Source organism: Gymnoscopelus microlampas, assembly GCF_963454915.1.
Source record: "Gymnoscopelus microlampas genome assembly, chromosome: 4".
Taxonomy (NCBI): domain Eukaryota; kingdom Metazoa; phylum Chordata; class Actinopteri; order Myctophiformes; family Myctophidae; genus Gymnoscopelus; species Gymnoscopelus microlampas.
In genome coordinates this window covers 37915303-37929272 of record NC_139941.1, presented here as the reverse complement: position 1 = coordinate 37929272, position 13970 = coordinate 37915303, and the positions used below count along the sequence as shown (strand labels likewise).

The following is a 13970-nucleotide window of genomic DNA, read 5'->3' as shown; positions in this document are numbered from 1 at the left end:
AAATAAGCTATGAAATAGCAGGCCTACAGTACATTTGTGGGGTTGGAAATATCCTCACAAAACAACTTAGTGTGTCAACAATTGTCCTGTCTCAAGTTCAGCTAGATTCTTATCAGGTGATTCTTCTTACAATTGTGCTTTTCTACATAAACTATAAACTATGAAGCAGCATAGCCACCGCAGGGCTAAATGTGTAGGGTTGGAAATATCCTCACAAAAGCAACAACTTAGCGTGTAAACAACTGTTCAGCTAGATCCTTATCAAGTGATTCTTGTTACAACTGCGCTTTTCTACATGTGGGTGTAGGTTGGGGGACAAAACCTTATCAATCTTAAACAACTCCAAAAGAAAGCTGAGATGACATTCAAAACAACCCTGAAGTGAAATATTCACCCCAAGGACAAGAAAAAATGAACATTAATCATGGACTACAATAACAAGTTACAGCGCATGTACCACAATATGAACACAATTATTGTAAAAATAATCTAAATACAATGCTTAGTAAGGAATGCTGTTTGTGTTACTACAGTATAATGGCCTGTAGCCTACATTAGATAAATCAGAAAGGCAGTTTTGTCATTGTAAAATTAAGTAGGACCTAAATCAATCCCTCCAGTGTAAACATAAAAAAAGCCCAAAGAAACAAACCACATTTCTTTTAAACAAACATGACATGGGAAATGAAAGGGATGTCTATGTGTATGATCAGCAAAAGCAGATCAGTTCAGAATCTTCAGATTAAAGTAGTGAAAATAAGCAGAAATTGATCCTGGTTGGATTGGCTGAGAATCAATATTATCTGGCATGGACTCAGATCCAAACCACACAACTTCTGCTTGTGGCAGCGGTGGCCTAGTGGTTAGAGGGGCGGCCTTGATACCGGAAGGTCCCTAGTTCGATTCCCCAATTCATCACATCAATCATGAATCACCGCTGAATAGCCCTTGAGCAAGGCTTCCATGCAGGGTCTGGCTGTAAATAAGTTCCGCACTTAGTCCAACACCCTGGGTAAACAACAAACTTTGCTTTGCTTGCTTGTCCCAAACCTTTGATTCATCATTAATGATAGCTGTGAGATGGATAAAGGATTAAGGAGCATCAGGCAGTTTTCAATACCTCTTCATTAGAGCAAAATGACACGAGCAAAATAACAAAAAAACAAACAAACATGGATTTCTTCACTACAGATAAAGATAAAAGGGTTAAACCTGAATTATACTCCGTTGTACGACCGTGTCATGAGTCGAAAAGTCAGGAATTAGGCTATGCATAGAAGAAAAATGAGAGGATGTTCTCTCAGGGAATCAACAGCAGCCAGTAAGCATAAATGTAGTGTACACACATGGCTCAAACCGTCAATCAGTGAATAGCAATATTGCAATGTCACTTTTAACTGTCCTATACCAATACATGTATAAATGGCATAATATAATCTTAAATCTGGCTAGGTGTGTGATGCACGCCCATGGATTTTCAAAGTAGTTGGGGTTCAGTAAATGACATTTGTCATTTTAACTAATAATACTTTTGATATAAAATGTGTACAAGGAAGCAGCAAGGGTCTTCCCTTTTGATCAACAGTGGTTATTTTAAACTGACTGCCTGGATTGGACATCTACTGCCATCTAGTGGTTTGTGGCAACTAGTTCCTATGAAAAATGTTATAAAGCCCAGCCTTTATTCTCTGCTGTATAACAAGTGTATTGGCTCGAAAAAACTATTCAACTAAAGATAAGAGTTTACACAACAGTTGGCTATTTCATTACATCTCAGTGTATGCCATTGCTAATGGGCAAACCCATCCATCACAACTGTTGCCATGAAACAGTATCCAAAAGCATGTGGTATCTTAGCAACAGCCCTAAACAAAGGGTTTGCAGCTAGCGGACAAGGTACAAAATGAGGCAATCAGGTGGAAGCAGTGATGGAGTCAACCAAGGTCTCTCTGTGTTTATGGACACTCCACCCGCAACTGTGAACACTGAAATGAAATTATTTTCTGCCTTCAAGAAAGACACTCATGCCAGTAAGCTGTATCTGGCAGGTAGAGGTGAGTCAGTTCATCTCAAAGGTAGAGTTCTGTTCTCACCACCATGTTTGACATCAACTGTTCTATTTAACGGGGGGGTGTATGGGTCAATATCTTCACGATGCTGATCATGCAATTCTAAAAAGCTTTGTTGTAAGAAATGTTGAATGCTTCCTTCGTTTTTTGTTTCTTAGAGTGTCTCAACGAGGAAGGTCAACCGTTTGTGCCGTCTCTTGTTGGAAAAATAAGACAACAGATAAGCGCAGATCCCACTCTACAATCAGGGTATTCATCCTCCCTTGGCCAGACAGAATTTTCCAGGAGAGCTATAGAGCTGGCTTTGGGGAAGAGAGCTCATGCTATAGTGGAGAACAGGGTAATGACCATTTGCTTACTCAGACAACCATGCTGTATTTAGCCCTCCAAACTTGTTTGTTTACAGTTAAAATATTTACAAATCATGAACATAATTCTGCTTAAAAGTTGATTAAAAAAATTGGGCCAATGAGCAACTTGTTAAGAAATGTTACTCACGCTGACATTACCACTCCAGGTGCTGGGTGTCCAGACTGTTGGGTGCACTGGTGCAGTGCGTTTGGGAGCTGAGCTTTTGAGACACTGGTACAATGTCAGTGCTGCTGGGTGTGGCCCAGTCTATCTCTCCTCACCGTGTGATGGTGGGTAAAAAATGTTAACTATTTATAATTACAAACATTAATTGATCTGACCTTAAAATATGGGGCATGTTTATTTATGTTCCTGGATAGTTGGGGCCCTATTCTGGGCGCCGCCTTACCCATTATCCCTAAACTTCTTTGCCATTTTTTCCTATTTTGAAAAACATTTTCAAACACCGGCTTCGAATGCTATCAATGCATTGAATGGGAGATTATCACGTTTTATCAGACCATTGAATGGGCGAGTAGGCGACGAGTAGGCAATACACGGACCTACCCGCGATTTGTCAGACCATTCATTGGGCGTAATCAGGAGCTACTGACCTACTTTGGAGGCGGAGCAGTCCCCACAACAATATTTACGATTCTGTGCCTATCGGTACATAACTCCAACGGCGCTGAGTAGGCTCAGGCGAACGTCGCACCGCTCAGGACGGCAACTCGGTCGCTTTAGCTCCCTCGGTGGTCCTTCGCGGGGCTCCAGTTCGCCTGAGACTGCGCGCCTCCGTCATGGTCCGAAACCAAAACAACCAAAACCCAAATCGAAACTGAACTATTTAAGTCATCTCCGTTGGTAGGTCAGTATGTCTTGATAACACCCAATGAATGGTCTGATAAATCGCGGGTAGGTAAGTAGGTCGCCTACTTCGCCCATTCAATGGTCTAATAAAAGGTGATAATGTCCCATTCAATGCATTGATAGCATCCGAATCAGGTGTTTTCAAATAGTTCAAAGAGCCGATCTACAAGCTCACAACCTGTCGATGTAGATCGGCTAGTTGAACTATTTGAAAATGTTTTTCAAAATAGGAAAAAATGGCAAAGAAGTTTAGGGATAATGGGTAAGGCGGCGCCCAGAATAGGGCCGTGGGTCTCTCTCTCTCTCTTACATATTTCCCCCCACACACAAACACTTACAATAGTTGTGGCTTTAAATGAGAACTTAAAAGTTGTTGCTGCCTAGAAATGCATGACGCTCATTTGGCTGCCACATGCTGTTAGATGTCTGAACAGGCAAAAAAATAAAATAAAATAAATCAGGCTACACTTGAGATTTAGCTTTTCTTCAATCACTACATAAACAAAATCAGTGTTGTGAGAAACAGTGTTTAACAGAGGTTACAATGCAGGCTTTAAGTGTTGATGAAGATGAGTTAATACTGCAAGTACTGTAGGTATATAATGTAAAATGACCCAAGTCATCATCTCTACAGACTCACTGGTGAGTATCTTACAGGCAGCAGGATTCCAAGATATCCGTCAATATCATTACTGGGATGCTGAGAGGCGTCACGTCTGTTTGGAGAAGATGCTAGAGGATCTGGAGATGGCTCCAGAGCAGAGCGTTGTCATGCTGTCAGCCTCTGCCCACTGTCCTACTGGAGCAGACCTCACCCACAATGACTGGAAGCTGTTTGCACAGCTCATGATGGTAACTGGCATTTTGCAGTCTAATGAAGAATAATATCACTGTTGCCAGAATTAAAGCTTAATTTATGCTTTATTGCACATCAAAGATGCTCGTTGAAAACGACGAGTGCGACGAGGTATGAATTAACTCTTCACTAACAATTCTGGCTATTCTCCCTTTTTCATTTCACATCATTAGAGACGTAGGCTTTTTCCTTTTCTGTTACTGCCTGCACATGGATTATGTTATGGTGACCTAGAGCGAGATGCTTGGCCTGTGCAATACTGTGCAGCACTGGGGATAGAGCTGCTCTGCGCCCAATCCTTTTCCCACTGCTTTGGATTGTACGGTGAGAAAGTGATGTTATACATGCAATTGAAGTGCTTATACAGTCGAAGTTAGTCATGGTCAAGGACAATCTAAACATTTACTGTTAACATGAACAGGTGTTTAATGATATAGAATCAGAGAACCAAGAAATTAATCTGAGATTTCATACCAATACAGCCTGCTGCAGCTAGAGTAAATAAATTGTTTGCAAAAATCTGCCTCCTGGTGGCGCTATAATAGGGCAATGTTAAAAAGGTGGCATTTGACAACTGTAGATGTCAATCTTTGCCAATCAGAATAGAATATGGCAAATCAAACAGATCCGTCTTGATTACATGACCATAGAGATCATGTGAACCAATTTGTGTGAAATTTGGATAAAATCTGAAGGAGTAAAAAAAATGTTTTACATAAGTCAGCCTCTTGGCACTATAAAAGTCAGATGTGAATCCGTGATTTTACCTGCTGCTATTGAGGTGATTTTGTACCAGACACCTGATACTCAGTTTTTCTAACCATGTCACTTTAACAGATTTTGTGCCCTTGGTTCCATTCAATCTCTTCTTTTCAGTGGATCTGTAAATTAATTTGAAGAAAATAATATCCCATGAAGCTGTGCCTCAGTATGACATCCCAGATCTGAAGGGCAGAACAAAGCATTATTTTTAAAAATTCCATAGTGTTCCCCATCAATCCATCTTTCTCCTATTCGACATTCTGACAGTCAACAGACAATGTATTGCATTAACCCTCTATTATCGGGTCATGTCACTTCATCTTATACTCCTGTCCTCCAGGTGAGGGTGTTGGACACCTCATATGTGTCCTAAAGCACAACTCCATCCTATTAGCTGTGCAGTCTCAAGCAGAGCAACTGGTCAGTGTGCTAGGGGCCCAGCCATCTGCAGGAGGAGCGCGCATTGTTGCTACAGTGCTCAGTAACCCTGCCCACCTCATTGAGTGGTGAGTTACAATCAGTGGTCACTTACAATCAGTCTATGAATTACTACATCTTTAAACTGTTTTACTCTCCCAACCAGTCTTCCCAGGCCCATTCATCTTTTTTAAGACAAATAAGAAAATATAAACCATGTTTTTGAGAAATAAATAATAATTGCATCATGTAAGACAAGTCAACTTATTTGTCTCTAACACAATCACTGTTGTCAACTGAATTCTGTAATAATAGAGATACTGAATGATGAACTCAAGGTAATGATATTCATGCAATTAAAAAAATATATATTTATCATTCTGAAACTGTATGTTGCCAACTCTACCTCCTAGGCAGGAAGGACTTAAGCACATGGTGGAAAGGTGCATGCTAATCAGGGAGAGGTTGAGAGAAAGATTGAGACTTCTGGGGTCTCCTGGCTGCTGGAATCACCTTACTCAACAAGGTGGACTGTACTGTTGCACCGGTTTGAACGGTAAGGTGCCTCAGCTTTTATATTACGAAAAACTTTGCCTATCAAAGGACCTTGGTACCACAGTTAAGTTTATTTAATGCTCTGGGGCATGGGAAATGTCGAGTGAACAAGCATCTAAAAAGAACATCTGAAAAACACATCTCTTCCGTCATTGGAAAGTATGTTGCTTTGTAAGGTCTGAGTAACGAATGGATGCTCTAGTTTTTATGCATTCTACCGCTTAATCGCTTAATCGGTGGCTACACGTAAAGAGACACATTCGGACTGTACAAAAGGAGCATTCATTATTCATGCGTCAGCAAAGGGTTCAGGAGAGAATCATTCTCACATAACATGTTCAAAACATAGTCTGACATCCATTACTCAATAGTGAATTAAAGACTATTCCAGCTTTTAGTCATGTAATTATTGAATACTGAGTTAGCCAGTTAAGCTACTATAGTTTTTGAACCTTAGCTTTTAAATCTATAATTATAATAAGCTATAGTAAAGATGTAACAAAAAAACATACCACTATAAACACGGTCATGCTTAGGCTCGTTTTACTTTCTAATTAAGCTCAACAGGTGGATTTTCTATCACAGAGGAGACACATCTATCTACTTCCTAATGGCTGCATCAATGTGAGTGCAATCAACAGAGGCAGCCTGGATTACATAGCCGAGTCCATCCACCAGGCCCTGACGTCTCCACTCTGATCCCCGTCAACGGGAGGGAGTCATTCTTTCATCACAGGATATTTGTGCCGTTTCAGGTTTGATGTAGCTATTGCAATTGCATGCAGTCAAAGGTTAGCTGCAATTTTAGATGGTACAGTATGGTAGAACAAATAGGCTCCATAGCATCCGTCAATGGAGTAGTGTCTATCCAAATATTCATTGTGTAACAGACATGAACATGCCCCCTCTGTTCTGAGATGGCATGATTTAGTCTCTAAGCTAGGGTAAAGATGTACTTTGTAAATGTGTGTTAATGTGTCTATATTGAATATTGAGTATTTGTTAATCGTGAAGGATAAAATTGCTGGCAGAATACAGAAGGTGAAATATAAAAATATATTGCTGTTATTTGCCCTATAACTGGTTTGTCTGTTAGCACGGCCTATGCCTTAGCTTAAGCAAATACTGTACAAACAAAAGATCTTTAAGACACTTGTTACATATCATTTTTAATATATTATAATAATATTGATCATACTACAGTATATACATTAAATGTTTGTGTGTGATAAGAGGACAGTGGAATTTAAGGCATCATTGTCAGTGGTCATTTGAGGACTTCAGAAGAGTATCAGCTCATTAAGATCCACAGACTCTGTCAAGAGGCACATGTAGGCCTATGAAATATACCCCCTTGTAGATTTGGATGCGTCCAGCAGAATTCCCAGAGCTTACAGCAAAACCAATGACATGTTTTTAACCCTTTGCAACTACAAATCTCTGTGGGAGTGTTGTTGTTGTTGTTTTTGTTTTTACATTGACATACCTAAAGAATGAGTTCAGGGCTATAGACACTGGAGACAGAAAATGATATAAGACTGTCACTGTCCACCACAGTAATAGAATAGTAATCTCTGTGCAGCTCAAGAAAAGCCCTTAAACTTAACTCACACAACAGTGGTCCCCAGGTTGAGTCTAAGTCAGGATGGTGCCCGGTTCACAATCAGTTGAACAGGCTGAACAAACACAGCAGCAGCAGCTGATTCCACCACCAAGGTGTACCACAGAATGCCATAGGAAATATTTCCTCCATAAGGCCATCAAACCATTGCAGGAGTTTGTTTTCATTTTCGCCATAGCCATCTTGTTATGCACTTTAACAATTTTATAATTTGTTGTACATCAAATCGCGTAAATAGCCAATCTACAAACATACAGTGTGTCGCGTTGTGACTGAATGTTCGCCTATTATGATATGCCCAGAATAGAGAAGCTAGGCTTCATGTGGTAATGTGGGCAACTATACAATTACCATGTGTATTATGTATTTCATGTATTATGTATTTCATAAGTGATGTATTGTACCATCTAAATGTAACAGTCATGTATTCTATATGTTTCTTTCTTACCACAAGCATAAAACTATTATATTGGTTTCTTTGCCAACAAGTTGTGGCATAGTATGACATTGGAAGTTCACTGAACTTTGGTTATCTCTGCCAGGCCTGAAGGCCGGTGTTTTGAGCAAAAGTGATCGCCTGCTAGTGCGTGATTGTCTGATTGACGACCGCGGGAGCGCACACAGGTTGTTTAAAGCTACAATCGGGCAGCTTAGCCGGTCTACAGCTGCTTTTATCTATGTCAAACAATCAGGTATGATATATACGTGAATATACGCCATTACTATGTTTATATGTGTTTGATTTGTCTAATATGCCCGTTTAATGTGATTAATAAACATTTGTGTTTAAAATAAAAGGTCTCTAATGATCCTCAGAACATTATTTTACTTTCTCTGCCATAGATTATAAACCTTTTAAATATATTTAATGTACCCATTGAAATACAATTTTTTGTGTTCCAAACGTTATGTTATATATAATTTCACAAATATAATTTTACAAATACTGTAAGCCGTAGTCTTATACACAATTGGCTAATGACGCAATTGGCTAATGACTTTAATGCCTCATTGGCTAAATTGGTTAATTCTATAAGATGTCCATATAAATATTCAATTTAAAATGTAAATATAATACTAACATAACTCACAGGCCTCCGTCGGTCAGGGTTGACCATGGTTTCACACATCCTACGGGTCTGGTCTAGAGCAGCGTCTCTTATGACTGAAAAGCCCTACGCGGGAGTGGCAGTCTCGGTCACAGAGATTGCATATGTATGTGGTTGTTGGTCTGTCTGCGTTGTTCTGTTCTTTTCTTCGGGCCCTCTCGTCTTTCGGTGCATCTGACAGGTTTTTTTCCCCCTGTCATGAGATGTTGGTATATGGTACTGTACTTCTCCACTTTGTGGTGCAAGAGTTTCCCAGGACTTGGTGTTGATGTCAAGGGCCTTCATGTCTCTCTTACAGACATCTCTGTAGCGCAGGTGGGGACGACCTGTTGTTCTCCTCCCACGTGCCAGTTCTCCATAGAGGAGGTCTTTGGGAATGCGACCGTCCTCCATACGATGCACATGGCCCTGTCTGAGCTGTGTGTACATGCTGGGGAGACCAGCACGTGTGAAAACATCAGTGTTGCACACTTTGTCTTGCCAGGATATGCCCAGGATGCGGTGGAGGCTTCTCAGATGGAAGGAGTTGAGTCTTCTCTCCTGCCTGGCATAGGTTGTCCACGTCTCGCTGCCATACAGTAGCGTGCTGACAACGCAGGCATTGTACACCGCCATTTTGGTTTTAACTGTCAGCTTTGTGTTTTCCCACACTCGTTTGGTGAGACGGAAGAGTGTGCTGCTTTCCCAATCCTCTTGTCGATTTCAATGTCCAGGGTGAGGTTGTCACTGATAGTTGACCCGAGGTTAGAGAACTGATGGGCAGCATCTAGTTCATAGTTGTCCATGGTGATGACTGGTGGGGCCTCAGTGTTCTGTCCTAGAACATTTGTCTTTTTCAGGCTGATGGTCAGTCCAAAGTCTTTGCAGGCCTGGGAAAAGTGGTCCATCAGCTTCTGAAGCTCGTGCTGAGTGTGGGTCGCAACAGCTGCGTCATTTGCGAACAGCATGTCTCTGATTAGAGCTGTGCGGACTTTGGTCTATGCTCTGAGTCGGGTGAGATTGAAAAGGCTGCCATCTGATCTTGTGTGGATGTAGACACCCTCTGTTTCAGAACCAAAAGGCATGCTTCAGGAGCAGAGCAAAGAGGATGCCAAAGAGTGTGGGAGCCAGGACGCAGCCTTGCTTGAGACTGCTATGTATGCCACTAACTCTCATCACTAACATAACACACAATACAAAAACTACAATAGGCAAATTAGACATCTATCGCTCTTACACCAAAGGGGCCAATATAACCCAAGAAATATTTTTAAATTATTCCCCTTCCTGAGGGTGCTATTTCAAAGTTTATATCCCACCCAGTCAAATGTACATGTTGAAATACCTGTATAGAGACAATATAAGCCATGAAATTGCATTTTTCTAGCTCAAGCTGCCAAGAAGGTTATTGCAGCTCCTATCTGCCTGCCTCAAAATTACTTGATTAATTATTAATGCATCAATTCAAAAACCAATAAAGAGGTAAGCCATAAAATGCTATTTTTGAGCTGCCCAAAAGTGATTGAAGCTCTAAAAGGCCATATAAGCCAGCCCATAATATGTATCATCACTACTGCCAAAAAGTGATTGCAGCTCCTACCTGGTGACTGGAAGGTATTTTCTGCATCAAATGGCTTGGTTTCATTCTTGGGGGTCGTATTTCAAACATTATCGCCCAATCAGACCAATTTACCAGTGGTTATACATGTAAAGGCAAACACCATGCATCTATGCTGAATTAAAAGGATGAAAACCAATACAAGTGATAAGCTTTGGGCAAACACACACCAACCGCTTAACAAAAGCTTCCATGACTGCTCTCCAGCTCCATCAATGCTATTAGTTACTGTGAGCATCACTCACATGTACAAACATATGTGCCTGCTACAGGAGCTTGTGTACTTAGCAGATCACAGCTCCCAATTTTAAGACGACCAGGTTTACTGAGTAAATGGCCACCCTTAGAAAGGAAAGAGACTGACGCAGACGGTGCACATACATCAAAGTCTATGTAAACAGTACAATTTCACACATTTCCTCCTAGCATCTGGGACTGGGTCATTTAAAATCAAGTTTGCGTTGGCTATTCAAAAATAGCAGATGTACAAGCTCAGAGCATGAGCTTGTACATCTGCTATTTTTTAAAGACGGGGTGCCGTGATTTTCAGTGATTTTTTTCCCCCCCTAAAACATAATCATCAGGTATTATGGTTATACTAGGAGGAAGATTTTTTTCAAAAAAGTGTACAAAGATTGTTAAAATTATGTTTTTATGTGGACACGCCTCCAGTTCATTAAGTATACCTGGTTCTCACCTTAGCACCTCCTCCACCACCTTAGCACCACCCACCTGTCCTAGTCCCTCCTCCTCCTCATGCCCACACCTGTTGTGTTATGATAATGAGGGGGAGGGTATGTTTTTACTATGTCACTAAAGCACTGTTTTTCTATTGGCACGTTTGACCCTCAAGGTTTAAGTCTCCAGGTAGAAACTCAAAATAGTCAGAGAAGACATAAAACACCATAAAAACACCACCAGGGGGCTTAATGAAGTTCTATCAACCTCATAGACACATGAAAAACAGAAAAAGTGCAAAACCATGGCACCACCTCTTTAACATTTTTGAAAAATCTTGAAAGTGTGAGAACTACTGATTTAGAAGGCATTTGTAGAATCGGCCTCAGGTCTTAATGGGTTAAAACACTTTAAGTTGCTTGATTCAATATTTCTATATTTGATATAAATGTTATCAGACACGCTCCCCTCCTACAGTATATAAGCCCAAACTCCATTTTAAACATGTTATAAACTCATTGAAAACACACTCCCCTGCTTCTTGTGACTGATATGGTCCTTCTAATGCGTAAGGGACCTTACCTAATCTAATGCTACAGGACCTTATGTATAGCTCCCAATTTTAAGACTTCCAGGTTTATTGAGCAAATGGCCGCATTTAGAAAGGAAAGGGACTGACGCAGACTGTGCACATACATCAAAGTCCATGTATTCAGTACAATTTCACACAAGTCCTCCTAGGTCCGTTATATTTCAGTATAAAAGTAATAGTATCCTTTGTGACATGAGCTAATACACATGACCTTCTCAATCAGGGTTATGTCCATGAGTGGCACTCTTGAAATTGAATTTGAAGAGTCCACACATATTGACCAAAGGGGAAATAAGGATCGCAAAAGCAGATAAGTGCTCTGCCAGTCACTAAGGAGGACTGTGCTCCACTTCACTGGAGGAACTGACAATCTTGCTAAAAATAAATTGATTTGTAGTGGAGGAACATAATTGCATCACTACATTTCATAACTTTGGCCATAAACCTAAAGGGATAGTTCGACCCCCCCCAAAAAAATCTATCGATTAGTCACCCTATGGAGACTTGAATTCATGGATATTTTTTTGTTTTTGTCGCATTCCTAAGCCAATCATTTGATGACCGGCAGCGGTTCCGGTATAGGAGAAAAAAAGAGTCTCCTTTGTGTCTCGTTTTTTTTGGATGAACTATACCTAAATAAATACTAATCGTCTTGTGTTACTAATTGACTCCTTACTCCACCCATTTCACTGCCATTAATATTTTTGAGTGGAAAATACTGTGAAATTTGAAACTTGCAAGACTAGAAGTAATTAAGGCTTGTGATAGGCCTAACCAAAGTGCCCTGTATTGTCATCAAAATGACTGCATTACTTTCCTAGTGTCCTCTACAAGCCAAACGAGAAAGAGTTCCTTTAGCTGAATTTAAATGTCCAATGTGTGGCGGTAGGTGTCAGGTCAGCGTAGCGGCCCAAACTCTAGATGTAAAATAACCTCTAGCAATAGAAAAATCACACCCAGTGTGAAGTGGGCGGTGTGTGGTCATCACAACATGACTCACTTTAAAAAAAAAAGGATAAATGACTTTTTTTAAAGTCCATACTGCTATTCATAGGGCTGCACATGTGTCATGTGTTTCGCTAGCCAATCACAGTCCTGAATTTGCAAAGTCAGCCAATCACATTACAGTTAGTGGTGATGACACTAGCTGTAATGTGATTGGCTGATATGAAAAAAGTATCGATTTGCATTAACAATGGAAGGGTTAGGGGGTACACAATGTTTTTGGTCGGTGTCCAAAACTCACTTATAGGGGGCGGCTACACCACCCCAAAAAATATTGCAAAAACATGGCCCCTTACGCATTAGAAGGACAATATCAGTCACCAGAAGCAGGGACATGTGTTTTCAATGAGTTTAACATGTTTAAAATGTATATGGGGCTTATATAGGAGGGGAGCGTGTTTGATAAAATGTATGTCAAATATCTAAATATAGAATCAAGCAACTTAAAAACTGTCTGTGGTACACCAGAAGTGTTTTAAAGTGAAATACCCCTTCATAGTGCAGTGAGGTTAAACCAACATTATCTCAGTTATTCAGGTATGTTCAGTAACGTTTTAATGATTTGAGAAAATGTTGATTTAAAATAATAAAACCATTTATGAAAAAATGTATGGTCTATATGTATGTACAATTTGTGGCATAATCTGTCAATAGACAATAAGAAGTATAAGTCTTTGTTGAGGAGTACTTGCCCATTGTGCTCTGACATGAATGGTTGTGTTTTGACGTTCAGGCAGTACCACTTATCAACCAGTAGTGGTCAAACAAGACACAGGATCTTAAAGATGCCTCTATGTAAGGAACCAGAAACAGGATCATGTCAAAGGTCGTGTCCAACCTAGACACAGGATCTAAATGTCAGGATCTAAATGTTTCTAAATAGAAGAGCAGGGAGACCAAATACAACCACCCCAGTTGTTAAATTGGGGTGATTATCCTACTATAATTCTAGTAACCTGACGGTGGGTGGATGGGGTCCTGGGTCTCCGATCAAACTGCGCATGCGTCGTGTTGCCAGGTTTCGCGAGAGAAACAAGCAGCAAGATCTATGAAAACGAGGCCAAACCAAACGAACCCTATACCACCAACATTGGCCCTACAGCGCTTACAGTACGCCGACATGGCAACACCCAGACCCCGCCCACTCTCTGACTACGTCTACAATTCTTTCTGTGGAAAGTAAACACATGACCAGACGGCCCGGGCCGGGCGAGTAACATGCCTACGCCATTCTCCGTGCTGATATATATATATATATATATACGCCCGTGGGGAGGGGTGACCGCGGGCTGGGGGGGGGGACGCGCGGGGACGTGCGCGGCGGAGAAACCGTGCGACAGGACGTGCATTAACCCCAAATTTGCAACTGGGTAGCGTTAGCAATTAGCATGCTACGGCTAACAGCTACGTTAAACATCTTATCAACAACCTGTATGAACGTTCTTCCAGTCGTTCCTTCACAATAAAGGTTGCATCATCAACTCACAA

At 40.8% G+C, this 13970-nt stretch overlaps 1 protein-coding gene across 1 annotated transcript; it reads left to right on the top strand.

Annotated features, from left to right (window-relative positions):
- Nucleotides 1-1903: 1903 nt before the first annotated feature.
- On the top strand, nt 1904-6579 carry got1l1 (glutamic-oxaloacetic transaminase 1 like 1; the record flags this gene model as incomplete). The annotated part of the gene is made up of 8 exons (XM_084055488.1): nt 1904-2054; nt 2228-2409; nt 2587-2710; nt 3925-4142; nt 4320-4470; nt 5249-5414; nt 5739-5881; nt 6440-6579. The coding sequence occupies 8 exons, from the start codon at nt 1904-1906 to the stop codon at nt 6577-6579; spliced, it is 1275 nt and encodes a 424-aa protein (XP_083911614.1).
- Between the last annotated feature and the right edge of the window lie 7391 nt (nt 6580-13970).